General features: G+C 40.8%; 2 protein-coding genes across 12 annotated transcripts in view; both read left to right on the plus strand.

Annotated features, from left to right (window-relative positions):
- Positions 1-9,379, plus strand: part of TENT2 (terminal nucleotidyltransferase 2) — an 84,722-nt gene extending 75,343 nt beyond the window's left edge. For 9 of the 10 annotated variants that reach the window (XM_075932335.1, XM_075932336.1, XM_075932334.1 and 6 more), the window contains 2 exons: positions 6,987-7,066; positions 8,272-9,379. In XM_075932335.1, the coding sequence (XP_075788450.1) occupies positions 6,987-7,066; positions 8,272-8,346 (155 nt within the window). In that variant the 3' untranslated portion in view covers positions 8,347-9,379. Of the gene's footprint in view, positions 1-6,986; positions 7,067-8,271 lie in introns of those variants that run through there. The other variant, XR_012904874.1, reaches the window with a different exon arrangement.
- A 3,763-nt stretch (positions 9,380-13,142) lies between these two features.
- CMYA5 (cardiomyopathy associated 5) overlaps positions 13,143-18,809 on the plus strand; it is a 64,797-nt gene continuing 59,130 nt past the window's right edge. For both annotated transcript variants that reach the window (XM_006119181.4, XM_075932342.1), the window contains exon 1: positions 13,143-13,376. In XM_006119181.4, coding sequence (XP_006119243.2) covers positions 13,315-13,376 — 62 coding nt within the window. In that variant the 5' untranslated portion in view covers positions 13,143-13,314. The remainder of the gene's footprint in view (positions 13,377-18,809) is intronic.

Below are 18,809 nucleotides of genomic sequence, written 5' to 3' on the forward strand. Positions count from 1 at the left end.
GTTCTTTGTGTATCCTATCTTCTAAACTTACCCTCTCTCTGCTTGTATTCACTACGTTATGCACACCTCCAGACTTCTTGGTGAAGACCGAAACAAAAGTCATTGAGCATCTCCGCCATTTCCAAGTTTCCTGTTACTGCTTCTCCCTCCTCACTGGGCAGTGGGCCTACCCTGTCCTTGGTCTTCCTCTTGCTTTTAATGTATTTATAAAAGGTCTTCTTGTTTCCCTTTATGTCTGTAGCTAGTTTGATCTCATTTTGTGCCTTTGCCTTTCTAATCTTGCCCCTGCATTCCCGTGTTGCTTGCCTATATTCATCCTTTATTTGTCCTAGTTTCCATTTTTTTATATGACTCCTTTTTTATTTTGAGATCATGCAAGATCTCCTTGTTAAGCCAAGCTGGTCTTTTGCCATATTTTCTATCTTTCCTACACAGCGGAAAGATATCATGTCCTCCACTTTCCCCCTATCCACTTATCTCATCATAAAGGCAATTAGGTTGGTTAGACATGACTTGTTCCTGATCACCTTCCTCTCTTTCAAGTTGTTGAAAATAGTTTCCTTGAGGACTTGCTACATGTTTTTTCCAGGGATGGAGCTGAGCCTTCCCTGTGGTTTACCTTCTTTTAAAGATGGTCACTAGATTTGTCTTTTTTTCCTATTATGCAGGACCTCCCTCAATTGCTACAACTTTCAAAAGTAATGGCCAAGTTATGTAATAACATGAGCCAAGTCTCTCAGCACCCTCGCATGCAGTTTATCCAACTCCGGGCAGCTGTGCACCTCCAGATTTTCTAAATAATCCTTGATCTGTTCTTACAGCACTGAGGGCTGCTCATCTCCTCCACATACTGTGCTACCCAGTTGAAGCAGTCTGGGAGCATTAAGTCATTTATCTTTTTTCACACCTGTTACTAGGTTGCCTTCCCCGTTCAGTAAGGGTCCCACACTTCTTCTGACTACCTTCTTGTTGCTAATGTACCTGAAGAAACTCTTCTTATTATCCTTCACATACTTTGCTAGCTGCAACTCCCATTTCTCTTTTGCCTTTCTGATGATACTCTGCATGCTCAAGCAATATTTTATACTCCTCCACAGTCTGTCTGTCCAAGGATATGTTTAGACTGCATTGCTCTTTCAGAATACCGGAAGTATCCCAAAACAGCAATGCTGCGTCTTTAAAAGAACACATCCCATTTGTCGGAACGGTGCCTTATTTTGAAATTTGGCACTGTGTAAACAGCACCAAATTTCAATCTAAGCTCTTTCGATTTAGACTCAGAATAAGCTACGCAATTTGCTTATCACAAATTGCATAGCTTATTCCAACAGAACGGTGCTGTCTATATGCACTCCAAGTTTCCACTTCTTGTAAGCTTGCATTTAAAAGGCATAGCTGCAGTGGGATCTAACCCAGCTGCAGCTCTGCAGTTTCCTCCCTTATCGAGTAGTTGATGGAAATTCCATCGACTACTCGATTAGCTGATTAAACGCAATTTAACATCCTTAGTCTGATGGTCTATTGTAATACCACCTCAGCATCATCCTTATTGCTCTTGCCTCTAAACTCAGAGACTCACCAGGCTTTTCTTTTTCATATGGAAGCTTTGTGTGATCATTTTGCTTTCTTACGTACGTGGAACTCCTCCACCTTTTCTCTCCTGCTTGTCCTTCCTTAATAGTGTATACCTATCCATGACAATGCTCCATTCATGTGAGTTACCCCACCGAGTCTTTATTATTCCAATCACATTGTCATTGGCTGTGCCAGGACTTCTAGTCCTTCCTGTTTATTTTTCAGGCTTCTTGTATTTGTGTACAGGCACCTACTTTTGCAGTATGTACCTTCCTTCCTTTGTGTCCTTCCAGTATCCCACTTCCCCACTTACCTCAGCGCTTAGGTCACCATCGCCCTGTAAGCCTTCTGTAAAGCCCTGCTCAGTAGGGGTATGTCTACACTACACGGTCATTTTTCTGAAAAAAAAAAATCACTTACATCCACACTGTAATCACATTCTTTCGGGGGGGGGGAATCAAAAGAACAAAGGGGTTTTTCCAACATTGGTAAATCTCTTTCTATGAGGAAGAAGCTTTTTTCCAAAAGTGCTCTTTCAGAAAAAGGTGTATGTGGACGGGGAAGAGGGAGTTCTTTCAAAAGAAGAAGAAAGAGGAAAAAGCATAGGTGTCCTGGTTGTCACTCTGTCCATAGTAATCACAGCTTAAATGTGACAGTGTCCATTCAGTGTGGACACTACCTTTCAAAAAAGCAGATCGCTTTTGTTGTGTAGACAGTCTCTTTCGGAAGAAGTTTTTTCAGAAGATCTCATCAGGTAAAGCTTCTTCTGAAAAAAGCCTGCAGTCTAGACATAGCCCAGGTTAGCAAGCCTGTCTACAAAGATGTTCTTCCCTCTGTTCGTTATGTGGACCCCATTTCTTTCTAGGATTTCTTCCTGGAATGACATTCCAAAGCCCTCTTTCCAACACCACCTGCATAACCATGCATTTACCTCTACAATTTGATGGTCCCTACTTAGTTTTTTTCCTTCAATAGGGAGGATAGAGAAGAACACAACCTGCACCTCAAACTTCCTTATGCTTTCCCTCAGAAATACTATATGTGACATAATCAGTACTTTGAATTCACAGCAGTAACATGTCACTGTGTCAAATTCTGTCTCTAGATTAGAGTGCTAAAATCTTGTGGATTGGATGGCCAATATTCTGATCTAGTATAAAAGCCAGTTGCCTGTAAAGTGAAATGAGTGTGATAGTAAGCACCCAGTTACATATTTTAAATATTTTTAGGAAGAAAATTCTAGAAGCATGCCAAACAAACCAGGTAGTCCATTATACTGACAAATAAGTACTGACGTTCATTTGAATGTGGAGTGTAATTTGGATGGTTTCAATAATGAAAGATCTCAGTCTTATTGTCCCTATCCTGGCAAAATATCTGTGAATTAAATGTGAGCTTGGAACAGGGTGGCACTCACCCCTAATGAGTATTCCTTACCCCTGGGCTCAGGTGAGCCCACCCTGGGCTGTCTGTGGTCCAGTTGTTCTTCCAACGAGCCAGGAACCCAGTTCCTTCTCTTTCAGCTCCAGGCTAGAACTGGCTACTCTGCTGCTACTGCTATTTTTATCTGACCCTCCTGGCCCCCTATTGGCTGCTCTAGCAGCCCCTCTAGTTGCTTCTCCTGCAGCTTTTCTACATTGCCTAGAGGACTATTTCTTTCTCTTTTCTGGGGTAGGGTGTGACGGGGGCCATGAGGCCTTCAGCAGGGGCCTCTGGAATTGGTCCACCTCGCCACGTGGCTTTTCTTTAATAAGGATTGTAAGGATAGGCCATAAATGAATATTTTGGAAAGTCACAACACCTCATTGCTATTATAATTAAAAATATGTATGACAAATCCAAAACTGTTTAAGACTAACATTGTGCTCAATCTATACATGTGCTAAAATATAATGTCTATCATATGTCTATTAATGTATTTTGTAAAACAAATATGCACACATCCACTAAAATTAAAAGGATTTCTAAACCACTAAAGAGAAAGTAGCCAAAATTTGACATATTAAAAGTAGACTAATCTAGTTAGGACTGTGTTTTGCCTTCAGGGCTCTGTCATTGTCTCTTGTACCATCTGAAAGTATGAAATACAGCATAGTGTACTGAAACTGTACTCTGGAAAAGTGTAGACAGACTGGATACTAAACTTGTTTTGCAGTGAAATTAAAGGGCAGTCTGTTCATGGTAATCCTATAGGGCGGGATGGGCAAATACAGGCCAGTAGGCTGGACCCAGTTGGGCACAGGCCCCCACTGCTATAATTATCTGCACGGCTGCAGGTACTGGCCATTACAGTTTCTATGTGCCATGGATCACCATTCCCTGCCAGTGGGAGCTACAGGAAGAAGTGTACCAATCCATGCCACTTCCCGTTTCTCCTGTTAGCCAAGAACAGCTAATCTGTGGCCAACAAGAGCTGCGATCGCCCTCACTCATACCTTGTGGCTGTGCAGGTAAATACAGTGGTGGCAACCTGCCAGGGGCTAATTCTGGCAAACTGTTACTGTCCACTCTCGCTACAGTGTATTTGTTCTTCTGCAGAGAGGAGTGCAGATTTATGAAATTTTTGAAAGATGGTTTTCTTAACTATTTTATAGGTATTTTGTTAGTACATATTCAGGTGCAGGTTGAATTTCTCTGGTCCAGCTCCCTCGGTACCTGATCAGTGTCAAATCAGAGAATTTTCCAGATCATTGGAGGTCAGTATTATCTAGCAGCATTACCAACACTTCCACTGATTACTGGGCTGTTAGAGGCCATTTAGTGGTAAATTAGAGCTAAATTACAACACAGAACACTGACAGCTAGGTTGGTGGCTGTAAATAAACTTTTATGAGACAGTGGGAAACTTGGCCATGCCCATGAAAAGTGGACATCTGGCTAGCTAAAATCATTCTAGACAATGGATGTTTCTGGACCAGAAAGCGCTGGGCTATAGAGGTTCAACCTGTATAAGAAAAATATCGTATTTTATCACTGCGGTCTGTTGTACAATTTTTGTCTCAAAAGATACTCCGTAATAAGATAAAATAGAGTATGTCTACACTACAACGTTAATTCGAACTAAGCTAATTTGAACTAACGGATCCAGTCTAAAAAACTAGTTCGAATTAGCGTTTTGGTCATTCGAACTAGCATGTCCACATTAAGTGGACCCTGAACCGGGCTTAAGGATGGCCGGAAGCAGTGCCGGCAGGGCATCAGAGAAGAACTTAGAGCGTGGAGATGCTTTCTCAGGCTAGCCGAGGGCTGTGCTTAAAGGGTCTCGACCCCCACCCCAGACAGACAGTTCTCAGGGGTGCCCCGCTTGCAAAGCAGTCCTGGCTTGGAGTGCCCGGGCACATCACAGCACTCGGCCATCAGCCTGGCTGCACTTGCCACAGGCTGCCATCTGGGGAGAGGGGACAATTGGGGGGCTGCAGGAGAGCTTCCACCCCCAGAAGCCCACAGAGCCAGCCCAGTCCTCCCCATCGGGGGCTCGTGCCCCATTCCTCCCTCACCTCCTTCCACTTACCTTTCCCTAGCCCCTCTTCTTGATGTACAAAATAAAGATAATGTGTCTTCCAAAATGGAATCTGTCTTGATTGAACAAAACTGGGGGAGACTGGGAAAAGGAGGTGGGAAAGGGGAAGAGAGAGAGTGGGAGAGGGGAGGGCAACTAAAATGATCAGGGGTTGGGAACAGGTCCCATATGAAGAGAGGCTAAAGAGACTGGGACTTTTCAGCTTAGAAAAGAGGAGACTGAGGGGGGACAGGATAGAGGTCTCTAAAAGCATGAGTGGGGTGGAGAGGGTGCATACAGAAAAGTTCTTCATTAGTTCCCATAAAGAAGGACTAGAGGACACCAAAGGAAAGGAATGGGTAGCAGGCTTCAAACTAGTAACAGAAAGTTGTTCTTCACAAAGCAAAGAGTCAACCTGTGGAACTCCTTGCTGCAGGAGGCTGTGAAGGCTAGAACTAGAACAGAGTTTAAAGGGAAGTGAGATCAAGTCATGGAGGCTGGGTCCATGGAGTGGTATTAGCCAGGGGGTAGGAGTGGTGTCCCTGCCCAAGGTTTGTGGAAGGCTGGAGAGGGATGGCACGAGACAAATGGCTTGGTCACTATCTTCGGTCCATCCCCTCCAGGGTCCCTAGGGTTGGTCGTTGTCGGCAGACAGGCTACTGGGCTAGATGGACCTTTGGTCTGACCCAGGACGGCCATTGTAAGCTCAAGGCTCAGGGTTGGGGGTCTCACTGGACTCCCTTGATTCTCTTGCACACCTGCTCCTGGGTGGCCAGGCTGGCAGCTCTCCTACCCTAGATGGCCACTTTCCTGTGCCTAGTGCAGAGATCGTGGACAAGGTCCACGATGTCTGCACTAACCCAGGCGGGTGCCCGCCTCTTGCGGTCCCGGGCAAGCTCCCGGGAGCCGCCAGCCTGGACCCGGGAAGAGGGGAAGGGCTGGGGGGCATCGGGTGGGTGGCTCGATCCGTGCCAGGTGCAGGGTCTGCTGGCTGGGTGCTGGCAGGCTTGCACCTGGCACAGGCACTGTAGCCAGCCCGTGCCCCTTTAAGGGGTCCGGGGCCGGGAGGGGGGCAGACGAGTTTCCCTGGTGTTGGCCAGAGTGGCCACCAGGGAAACCTGGGGAGGGCTAGCCTACTACTAGTTCAAATTAAGGGGCTACACACCCTTTAATTCGAACTAGCTAGTTCGAACTAGGCTTAATCCTCGTAAAATGAGGTTTTCCTAGTTCGAACTAAGCGCTCCGTTCGAATTTAATTCGAACTAACGGAGCGCTAGTGTAGCGCCTATGAAAGTTAGTTCGAACTAACGTCTGTTAGTTCGAACTAACTTTGTAGTGTAAACATACCCATAGTTACTTGTAGATCTTATATAAACAGACTGTTGTGAAAGGTCCATGTGCAACTGTTGCACAATATCATATTTAGATGTATAATACCAACTATTGATTTGTAAAAGGACCGTCCTTATTTAGAATACTTAGTAATATTTAAAATGCCTTAGAAATATATGATATATGAATTAACAAAGGACGTTAGCTGCTTTATTCCTTGTTCTGAAGTTCCTAATAGACTGATTTTTATAATACTTTAAATATTTGTGTAATGCATGAAAGCAGATAATAGAAGACCTGTATTAGTACTGCCACTGATGATGCCATTTATCTGCATTGAAAAGAGTAAAACTTCAGTGATCTGTACTACAACAGCAGAATATTAGTGTGGTGTCTTTATGGTATGAGAATTACCTGCACAGTATATGTCAGAAAGGGAAAATGCAACCAGTTGCCAAAAGTCCCTTTATAATAAGTGACAGACAATATGTTGACTCATCTCTGCTTTTCACAGAGTCATTTATTAGGTGAAGAGAGTTTGGTTTTTTTAACACTGAAATGTTAACATTTAACTTTGCAGAGCCTTTTGATGGAACAAACACAGCTAGGGCTGTACATGAAAAACAGAAGTTTGACATTATCAAGGATGAATTTCTAAAGGTAAAAATGTATATCAGATTAATTGTTGTAGCCCTCTTGTCTGCAATAAAGTTTTTGGAATGAAAAATGAAAGTAGAGGGTCAGTGGATTTGTGGCCTGAGATGTTTACCTTACACTTCACAATCTGTGTAATAGGAACTCATCCCAAAATATGGAGAAAGAGAGAAATATGAAGTGGTGACAATGTTTTGTAATGCTTCTGTGTGTGCATACAAGGGCAGTGCTAATGCTGAAGTGGGCACCTAAAATGAAAATTTCATAATGGTCTTGGTTTAAAATCAGAACTCCAAGGCAGAGATAAATTGTAATGACAATTGGATATCCAAATCCTTTAGTCAGCTTTGAAAGTCTTATTACTGTTTCGGGGGTAAAACACTTTTAGCCTTGCCTGGATTCAGTGGTGTTTCTTATGGGAATCAGAAAAGGAGTTATGAAACAAAAATATTTGTGCCTTTACTGCTCATTCAACTATGGGTAAATGTGGCCTCCAGTAGTATACAAGTTGTTTTTTTGCTCTTTGTACACACTTGAATTATCTGGTACACATTTCTTCAGCAAGAAGGGCTTATTGACACAATCTTAGGAGGACATTAATTGTAGTGAGCAGGACTGCTACCTGACCTGCAACTTTCCCTGTTGGAATGTAAGATTTGGGCCTTAGAGGGGCTCAATGCTCCCCTCTTCCTGTTTCCTTTCACTGTTCTCCCTTAGGGTTTTTGCTTTGAACGTGAGATACTTGTTTGGAGTTAAGTGCTAAAGCTGCACTTGTACTCTAGGTTGATTGAGATTTTTTCAAAACAGATATTACTGTTGAGCTTTCTCCAACAAAAAGAAGGAAGTGGAGATCAGATTTTTTTTTCAATGCAAGAAACAAGTAGTTTATTTTAATTGAGTATCCTTCTGTGTCATGGACACTAGCAAAAATATGTTTCTGCTTTTAAAAATATTGTCATATTTAGTAGGTATTTTGTGTCCTCTGAGAGGGGCAACAAATATGATGAAAGATCTAAAAACACCTGATGTATGAGGAAAGTTTACAAATGAGTGTGTTTAGTCTTGAAAAAGAAGACTGAGGAGAGAACCTGATAAAATATTTCTTCTTAAAACTCTTTGTGGGTCTGAGTGGGGTTTAAGCTCTTTCAGTTGTAAAGAATGTGATGATATAGAAGAACAACTTTTTAAAACCTTGAAACTTTTTTCCTCAGTCATGGCAGAGATTACGAGACAAGAGGGACTTGAACTGTATACTGCCTGTAAGACCAACTACACAGAAAAGATAATAAGCTTCCTCCTCCTTCTTACTGGAGTCTGCTGAAATATAAAGAACAATATCAAAACCAAGATGCAGTTTTCCCCATGGTTTTTTATGAAGTGTTTTCGCTTTCAAGTTTTTGTTATGGAAATGTTTATAAGAAAGATTACATATTTTATTATGACATTTGTTAATATAACCATTAATTCAAAGATGGATTTTCTAAAAATCCGTACACCATTGACTTGTATAGGAGACTATTATGACCCAAATTTCAAACCACAGGACTTAAATTAATTTTAAGGACACTATCAGAGTATATTAAATTGTTGTTACTATTAATTGTGTAATGGTTACTTCACCCACACTTAATACTGAAATAAAGGACTGAAAAACCAAGCAATGTATAAAAGTCCAGCTGTATCCTTAAACATTGCACGTTTCTTGATAAATAAGTAGCTTGTGCTTTACAACTGCTTAAAGCAGTATGCACTTTTGCTCTACTTGGCACTTTCCAGTTTTATTTCCCTCTTACATAGAACCACAGTAACAGTTTATTAAAATTAAATTATACCCTCATTATTATGTTCCTGATCCCAGGAATTATTGAAACTGGAATTTTAGAGCAGCAGAGCTACTACATTTGAAATTAAGCATTTACAGACATTGGTTTTCCATGTATAATATTCATACGGATTAGGTCAGATATCTCTTTTAATGTTTCCTTTCCATATGCAAAGTAGTAGTGATGGCTGCTTAAAAAAGCTGCTAATAAGCCAAGTCTTTTGTTTTGATTTTCTGTAAATATTTGTAAATTGGTCAGCTGCTGTAAATTGAAATTTCAAAAGTAATCTTGAAAATTTTAACTTTTCCAAAAAAGGTGAAACTTCTTTTAGACCTGCTGTAGCACAGTTTGTGCCTCTCACGTATTTGTTATTGCAGACCAATTCATATGTTAAAATTGTTATTTCTTGATGATGTCAAATTAATATTTTCATTTTTCTTTTAAGTTTAATATTTTGTATGGTGTCCAGTGGAATAAAGTTTATGTATGGAAAATTACAAGTAACCTCTCTGTTTCATTTTGTTCTAACTTTACATGAGCTCTTCTAAATGTTTGCTACTTCCCCGTGATTGTGTAGAATGTGAAGTCCTCTAAGGATTGCCTTGTCCAAAACCAGAAATTTCTGTTTTGCTGTTAGAATCTTATACCTTGTACTTGAATCCATGTTTTCTGGTAATTTTTATTTATGCTTCATCAATTGCAGAATTTTAAAAAAGTTACACAACTCTTTTTCATGTTTAGGATTAAACTGATTATTGGCTACTCTAAAATCATTTACTAGATCTCACTTTAATTTGTAATTTAATTTTTTAAAACAGGTTTGCTTTTATAACTTTAATCTTCTCCTTGATTGCTCTTGAACTACAAAACCTGAAAAGTTTTATTCCAGATCAGGTTTTGTTTCCTTTTCGTGAGATAAAAATTGTCTGAATGAGTCAGCCATTGTTTAAATATATTATAGAAGTATGATCAAGTGGCTTTATAAAAAACAATGAAAACTTGTTGCACAAAATGTCAGTCATAGATTCTCTAATGACCTGTAGAAATGTGTATAAAATGTTCAAAAAGACATTAGCTATTCCTATGCAACAAAGTACAAAATCTTATGGAAATAGAAGATCTACACAGGAACATTCATACTCAAGACAACATCTCAGATGCATTTCAAGTGAGCAGCATGTCCAAGCTGCACAATTACATGAATAATCTTCCACAAACTTATCTCATGGGAAATGTCTTCACTACACTTTCACTGCAGCTGTGCAGATGTAGGACAGTGCTCTCCCTTTAATATAATTACTCCACCTCAACAAGAGGCAGACACTATGTTGGCGGGAGAGCATCTTCTGCCAACATAGTGCAGTGTAGATGCTGTTTTAAGTCAGTGCAACTTAAGTCGTCCTGGTGTGTGGAAAAACCACCACCCAAGAGAAACCTTTTACATGGACTTCAGCAGTAGTGTGTACAAGCCCTTAGAGCATGCAACCCTTACAATAGATAAAGCAGAAAGGGCAATAGGTATTACATAAAGAGAGATCTCCTTGTTCGCATTCTTTACACTTCAAATGATTTTGTATCCCACACTACTCCCCCATCTTTGCCAAAAATTTGCTGGTAGGATAAGTTAGTCTCCTTTTAAAATTCCCTTATTATCTTTCTTTAGAAAGCTCAATAATGTCATCAACTCAATGGCTTAAAAAATCAGTGAGAATTGCTAATTTTTTTTAAAAAAGAAATAGTTTTAATCAGCTCTACCTGTAACCAGGAATCCATGCGTCCAGAAGGCAGTGCCTTCAAATGTGTGGGTATAATCCTGCGCTACCACGTTTCCTCCAACAAGTATTCCCATACTCCTCAGCAAAATATCTTCAGAGTAACTATTTTGAAGTGTACTTTTTGGTGGTAGCTTAAAAGGAGGCATCACTCCCAAGATGTGAAGAATTGTTATTTCGAAATATATTTTGAAATAACAGGTGCTCTATTCTAGCGTCCCTGTAACCCTCATTCCACAAGGGTTAGAATAGCACTTTATTTCGAAGTTACCTCAAAAAAGCTACTGAATTGGTAAGGGTGCAATGTAGATGCATTGTTAAGAGACTGCCAAAGAAGGGACTTTGTTTTCAAAAGATTCTCCACCTAGAAAAAGAACAAGAGATGTTGCTAAAATACTTTATTTAATACTTTATATTGCACATGCCTTAACTGTTTTCTTTATCTTTAATTTTTTAATGGTGTGTTTGCCAAGGTACGAAGTAGGTTGAAGTCTCTGTATGCCAAAACTTGAACCTTGTTTAATACTGCTTAGTGTTGGACAATGATTAGGTGATGTTAACACCTTTGACCCCCTTGCTTCCGTAACAGGACCATAAGAGTGATGAACTGCATCCCAAACACCCGGGATAAAATAGAGTTGGACTTTAATAACAGCAGCAGCTTCAGCCCATCTTTGGATGGGGTTGTATGGAACTGCTCCTCCCAGAGCCCCTATTCCAATTGGGAGCATCACTGATAAGCTTATTAGCATGTGTGTAGGTTCTTGTATTGTTTAATATTTTCTCTGTGGTGCTTTTACCTTGGGAAGTGTTGTGTGGTAACACATAACTGTGAGCAGTTTCTCTATTGGTAATGTCTGAAGAAAAAGTAAGAAGGCCTGTTTTGGCAGCATCTCCTGCTGGGACATCCCAGTATAGTCAGGAGACTGGAAAGCCTAGAGGTTCCCTGGTCAGGAGGAAGTGAGACCAGTGTCTTCACACAACAGGTGATGTTTAGAGGAGCTTGGAGGCCTGATGGTGAGTATTATCACTGAACCACTGTGAGGGAAATGCAGGTGCAACTGCCATGCAATGTGTCAAGCACTTCATTTGGTTAGTTCTAATTTAGGAATATTGCAGCTAGTTTTCTCCTTGCTGTGTAAAGCAAAGGCACTTGGTTTGATAGTAGGAATAATTGCAGTGCAAATGTGGCTAATTTCCATCTGCTGTAGAGGAAAAGCAGATTGTTAGTCTGCTAGTTTGCTTATCAATAACAATACCCACTATCAGTAGCTGTTCAAACTGCAGCTGCATCTTCATCCACATCTTAGTGAGTTGTTTTGTATTTATAGGCTTTAGAAAATACTATCTAGCAGAGTTACCATATGGAAAGGAAAGGGAAAGTCACAACTTTTTTCAGGGTACTGTAGCCTCTGAGCAGTAAATCTAATCATGCCTGCCATTACCTTGTAACCTGAATGCCTAATTACGATACTTGCATCTTCATTTTCTAACTAAGGATTTTGAATTGGCTCCCATCACATGGTGCATAAACTCAGTATTCCAATTTCAAGGAGTCAGGATAGGAAACTTGAAACACCAGGATCACCCAAGACCTTTCACAAGCATTACGCTCATTTTTAGGGCTGTTTATTTTTTGCTGTGTTTAGTCATTTAATCTTTATAAAAAGTTTGCGTTTTTTAAAAGCTATTTTATTGTTAACCCTCTTAGGGTGTGTCTAGACTACAGGGATTTTTTTGAAAAAAGTGGCCTTTTTTTCAAAAAATCTTTACCTGCATCTAAACTGCTGCCGCCTTCTTTCAAAAGTAAATCGAAAGAATGTGGCATTTTTTTTGACTGCAGAAAACCTTGTTTTACAAGGAATAACGCCTTTTTTCAAAAGTACTCTTTCGAAAAAAGGTGCTACGTAATGCAAACTGTGCTTTTTTGAAAGAGAACGTCCAGATTGCCTGGGTGCTCTCTTTTTTGAAACAGCAGCTTGCTTTTTTGAAAGTACTGGTTGTAGTCTAGATGCTCTTTTTCGAAAGAGGCTTTTTGGAAAGATACTTTCGAAAAAGCCTCTTTCGAAAGAGGCTTGCAGTCTAGAGGTAGCCTTACAAGCCCCCTGGAACATTATATATAAGCTTTGAATAAGTAATATTGAGAGAAAATTATACCTTTCTACATGTCTGCTTTCCCCACTTTCCTAGCCCCAACTTGAGTGTGTGTTACCTTTCTTCTGCTTTGGGACGGTCACTTGGAGCTCTGACTTGTATTTCTTTTGTAACTCATTTAGCCAGCATGTTTGGCTATAAAATACTGTTATCAAAAGCTTCTTAGTAGCAAAATGAGCTGAGTTTGTGAATGGCCTAAGCAGCCCAGAGAAGTGGCTGCAGTTGCTGGATTGTCCTTTTTATCATTCACTGTGTGCTGGGGTGAGGTTGGTGCTAGGACCCAGTGGTAAGACCTAGGCAGCAACAGCAACTTGGTGTTGTAACTTTCCTGCCTTCTATTTAAAGACTCCCCTGAGTCAGGAGAACTGAAGCTGCTGGGGATGACAGTTGCTTCAGGCAACCCTGGGGAGGACAGGATAGGGGTAAAAATCCCAGCAAGGGCTTGAACTCAGTGGAGGGTTTCTCTGGCTCTGGGTGCGGCAGAGCATCTGAGATTTCCTTCTCTATGGAGGATGAAGTCCCCGAAGGGTTTGTGGAGCCCCAAGAAGAGGAGGAGCTGACTAACAGGTACTCTCTCTCCAGAAAAGAGCAAGCCTGCATGCATGGGCAGGACATTCCACTTGGGAGGCCTGGATCCCAGGTTTCCCATGTTACTCTCCCCTCCCCAAATAGTGTTTGACTCAAACAAATGAAAATCTGCTAGTGAGACTTTCTGGTTAATTTGGCTGTAATTAGGTTTTATTCTGTAAGTGCCAGTCCTGAGCACTGAAGGGTTTTCTATTTAAAGCGTCTGCAGCATGCCAGCTGGAGTGGCATCTCCTGCCCCTCCCTTTCTGGCTGACTTTTTGTTACATATTGATCTTACTTATTCTGGGGATTTACATGTCAGCAGTGGTGTGAGGTAGGAGGACTCTGAGCTCCTTCCACCAAGGATCAGAGGCCTTCTTGGATTCTGATTTTTGGGGTGAAAAGGGGCACAGAATGCTGTTTGGTTTTAGGCATTTTATACAGAGGCCAAAGTTCCTAACAGAGATACTGCTGAGAAATGGCTTGGATGAGTGCTTTCTATGAGTTCTGGTCCTGTCTCTGCCACGATCTGATCCATGTGAGCAGACCCTTGTGCCCACACAGAATGCCACTGATTTCAGTGAGATACTTCGAGCCCAGCTAATGTAGGTCAAGAGCAGGAGATTGTTGTCTGCTAACAGAAGCCATCACTGCTAAATGTATATTGTAAACAGTTGGAAAATAAGTGGTAATATTTGAAAAATAGCTTCTGAAGTGTATTTGATAAAGGGTTTGAGTGACACACTTCCAGCCACCCAAGTGATGGGAGTTGTTCTTGCGTATACAAAGCCATCTTGCAGCCTATCATGTTCAGGAATGATTTGGAGGGTTACCAGAAAAGTTTTTCATGGGCAGAGGAAAACAATGGAACCCTACTCATAATAATGCCCAATTTTGCCATGGACTCATTCTCAGGTACCTTTCCTCTGCTCCCTAACTATAATTCGAGGTATTGGGATGAAATTAAGAAATGGAAAACTTCCTGACCGTAAGTTTCATTTGATGTGAATTGCTCTTCCAAAGGAAAGGGAGGAAACTCCTATCACCTGAGTCATTTCCAAGCTTACTGTGCCAAAATGTACTATAGGAGTCTGTACTAGCCAAGATAATGGACCACATGAATAAAAAGATAAATTGCATCCATGCTGGTTACACTCTTTAGTTCAAATTTGGGAAGTTGCTTCAGTGTGTGTGTGTGTGTGTGTGTGTGTGTGTGTGTGTGTAACCTGAACCATATGTGTAGTCCTCTTGAAGTCAATGGGACTACTAAGGACTTAGTTATGCACATGCGTAAATTGTTTTTTAATCAGGATCGACAGCTGGATATTTCTGTTTTATATAAGCAATATTTAATTCAAATAACATTAACGACTATTTAAGCTACAGATGGGAGGAGCACATTTTCTATCTTCAAATATCCTCCCACCATCCTTTTTTTAACAGCTGTTGGAGTGAGGGGACCGGGAAGATGTTTCTGTGTTCGCACGTACTTAGTACAATTGGATCTCATTCTTGTCTGGGATGAGTGTTACTACAATGCAAACAATAAAAATAAAGTACCATTACCTATTCAGGCAAGGCATCATAATGCTGCAGATAGTTTTCTGATAAATCATTTGATAAGTCAGGGTGATAGATTCCTTAAACAGTCCATTATATTAATAATGGTACAGTTCATGTATATCCCATAACAGAATTTACTTGGTTTAACAGGGCAGGACGGGGAGCCTTCCAAATAGTTGTGTTCAGTGGGCATCTGCATTTTTAAAACTCAGTTTGACTCACATCTGGTGTAATTAGTGTAGTTCTGTTCACATCATGATTGTTAGGGGTATTCCATTGCTTTTGTAGGAGATCAGCAATGGGAATTAACATTTGGCATATGATACAAATAAGGCAAACAAAGTCACAGAAACGGTTTTTAGTTACTTTTTTTAAACTTCTTTTTAGCTGCTAGGTATTTTTGTAAATGAAAGTAAAATGAAGATTTGGAGCTATCAGCTCTTACCCATGTACTTACTACCCATGCGAAACTCCCAGGAAAGATGTAAAAGCCATGCCAATAAAGTGTAACTGCACTCTGTAACTCTGTGTGAGTGTGCAAGTGAAATATGATGCCTCAGTTGCAAGATATAATTGCAATTCATGCTTTGATCTTTTTCATAAGTCTAAAATTTTAAATGTACATGCCTGATCCTGCAGCTGACTCTGTCATTAATTTCAGAGGGGTAGCCGAATTAGTCTGTAACTGGAAAAACTTAAAACAGTGAATAGTCTAGCAGCACCTTAAAGACTAACAAAATACCATCGACATGTTTTGTTAGTCTTTAAGGTGATGTTAGACCATTGGTTATCAATCAGTAGATTGGGATCCACTGGTGGCTCTTAGAGCCTGTGACAGGTGATCCTGACTAGTTTGGCTAAGAGACTACCAAGTGCCAGCACTTCAGCTGCTCCTCTTCCCACTGCTGCACATCTCCAGCCCTTTGCCTCTGAGCTGTTCCCCCAGGAGCCTCCTGCATTCTGTGCAGCATAGGGAAGGGAAAGGAGGGTGCTGATGTCAAGGTGCCCCCTTCTCCCACCCTGTATCCTATCTCCACAGAGCAGAGAGGGGGCACAACAGGACTAGGGACAGAGCAAGTTTGCTGGCTGCTTTTGGGAGTGGTACAGGACTAGGGCAGGGATGAGCCTGCCTTAGCTCCACTGCACCATCACCCAGGAGCCAACTGAGCTAAGCAGTGCTCAGCTGGAGCCGGTTCGGAACCCCTACCCAAGTCATGACCCCCCTCCTCCGCCCCATGCCCCTGCCCTAGCCTCGAGCAGCCCTGCACCCAACAACTTGCCCCAAGCTCAGCTGAGAGCCCCTCACACTCTAAATCCCTTAACCCAAGACCATGGGTAGATCTTGGATTGCACTTCAATTCAAAAAGTGATCTCGTACATAAAATCGTTGGAGACCCCTGTGCTAGACTATTAGTCATTTTTTAAGTTTTGCCATTAACTGCAGTTTAATATTTGTAAGTTGTGTGCTACACTGATGGTTGCCTGTTCAGCTCTAGATGTAGGCTCTTGCACTATTAAGCTCAATGGGAGTTTTGCCATAGAATATAACAGGAACCTATGCCATGTTTTTCATCTACAGATTTCCAAGTGTTTTTACAAAGCAAGATGAGTATAGTGATCCAGGGGGGCATAGAGAAGTCAAGAGCCTTGCCCCAGGGCAAACAGAAAACCTGTTGTAGAAACAGGAATTGAACTCCGGTTTCCCAACTCCCCCAGCGAAGTTATAACTGGCCAGCATTGCCTTCCTCTCTGTCATGTTTAGAACCCTATACAGCTGGATACTGAGCTGTCAGTTCTTTTCATATCCCATTCCAACTCTTGAGGTCATCCAGTGCAGTTTTGCAAGTGCAGGTACTTTTGTTGAAGTTCTTTTATGCAGGATGCTCGGAGCTGAGAGCCCTTGTCTCTGGAATTTCCTCTGGCAATCTGCCAGTGACCAGATTGACAAGCTTAAAATACTGTGCTGCAGAGAGAGTTCTGACTGATCATTTAATATTTTTGTCATTCAGTGTATAACACAGGTAAGATCTCAATGAGCAATAGGACACCAGTGGATTACTGAGTCAATAGTTGAAGACTGTGGATACAATAGTGTGTATTTCAGAGAAAGTACTTATCTACAACTACAATAAATACAAAGTCAATGAACTCATAAAACTAGTTTGCCAGTGCCGTTTAAAAGTTATAGCAATGCTGGTGAATAACCTGAGCATTACAAACCCTGTGCACCCAGCAAAGAAGGAGTTACTTTGAGCGAACAGCTTTTTCAGTCTTTCAGAATCTATTAAAAAGAGCTAATATTTTTTAAATATGAAAAATACCTTGTTCCTTTTGGACAGAAAAATACAACAATTTACATGATCTAAAATTAGTTTCTTCCTATTTCATTTGTGGCCTCTTTCTACAGTCAATTAGGCTACGTCTAGACAGCGGCACTATTCCATGTCTTTAAACGTGCCCGTTATTTTGAAGTAGATTTTGAAATAACGGGCATGGTATTCTGGCATTCCTGAAACCCTCATTCCATAAGGATTAAGGGACATTTCAGAATAGCGCTTTATTTCAAAATTTGGCACTGTGTAGACAGCACCAAATTTTGAAATAAGCTATTTTGAAATTAGATAGAAATAAGATACGCAATTTGCATAGCTCAAATTGTGTATCTTATTTTGACCTATAGGTGCAGTGTAGATGCACCATTAGAGAGTAGGCCATCTTAGGAGAGCACACCTGGTACTTCAGAAACAAAGGTAAGAAGTAATTGGTTTGTGGTATAGGTAAAAATGGAGTGTGCGAAATATAGGCCATCTGGAGAAGCTAAGAGAGCCATAGTGTTGATGGTATTCTAAGTGTTTTAGTTAGGTACTTAGTAAAAGTTGCATTCAAGGATTGCACAGTTAAAATAGCAACAGGCTGTGGTTATGATTTTCCAGCATGGAATGTTGGGGATTTGCTGATAACTGTAACAGTTTGGTGTTTTTTTCCCCTCATTGGACTAAAGTTTCACAAGGCAGGTGGCTGCATTTGAAACCCAGTATATAGGCTACCAGAGAGTCAGTTTTAGCATTATTTGGTGGTGGTGATGAGGGGAAATAATTCTGTGCAAGAAGAAGGACTTAAATAAGATATATCAAAATGCAAAGCTAGCAGCAGATTATCTTTGCCAGTTTAAGCAACAACCCAGTGACAAAACATAAGTTCGTCATTTTAAAGTTCCGAAGTAGAATGCTGGAAAGTGTATAAGCATGCAATGTGCAAGTAAAGGGCGCGATCCTACCATAGAAAAAATCCTTACTTGCACAGAATTAGCCATAATAAAACCAGAGAAGTAGTTCAGATGGGTAAAATGAGGCAGTTATTAGTTCCAAGATCAAGGTCTGTGCTACAATGTGCTATGTCCATCAGAAATTATCTGTCTTTAAAATGTGATTATAGTAAAGTTGTTCTGATACCAACAGTCTCCATGGAACTCCAGCAAAGTCACAGTGCCTTACTTTTCGCCATTTTATCAAAGGTCGGTATTGCAGGTATCTTTTATCATTTCTGGAAATGAGGAGACTAACATATAGTATCAGAAGAATCTGTCATCAAGAGAGCACAAGACATCATGGTCTTGCTGTCAGCATGAATAAACCAGTTCTTCTGAGTGCCTGTGCTGTGTGCACTAGCTTTTTGATACTGTACCTTGTGAAATTATCTTCTTGACTGATACCTAGTGTTTCTATTGCCATTTAGAAATAATGTTTTCTTATTAAGCAGTGATGGTATTTGGAAAGGATGTGTCATATTGCTCAGAAAAACACCAAGCAAACTAGTCTGACTCAAGCTAACAGATCTCTATTGGTAGTATTCCATGTGGTGTCTGGCACA

The sequence above is a fragment of the Pelodiscus sinensis genome, chromosome 6, assembly GCF_049634645.1.
Source record: "Pelodiscus sinensis isolate JC-2024 chromosome 6, ASM4963464v1, whole genome shotgun sequence".
In the NCBI taxonomy this organism is placed as follows: Eukaryota; Metazoa; Chordata; order Testudines; family Trionychidae; genus Pelodiscus; species Pelodiscus sinensis.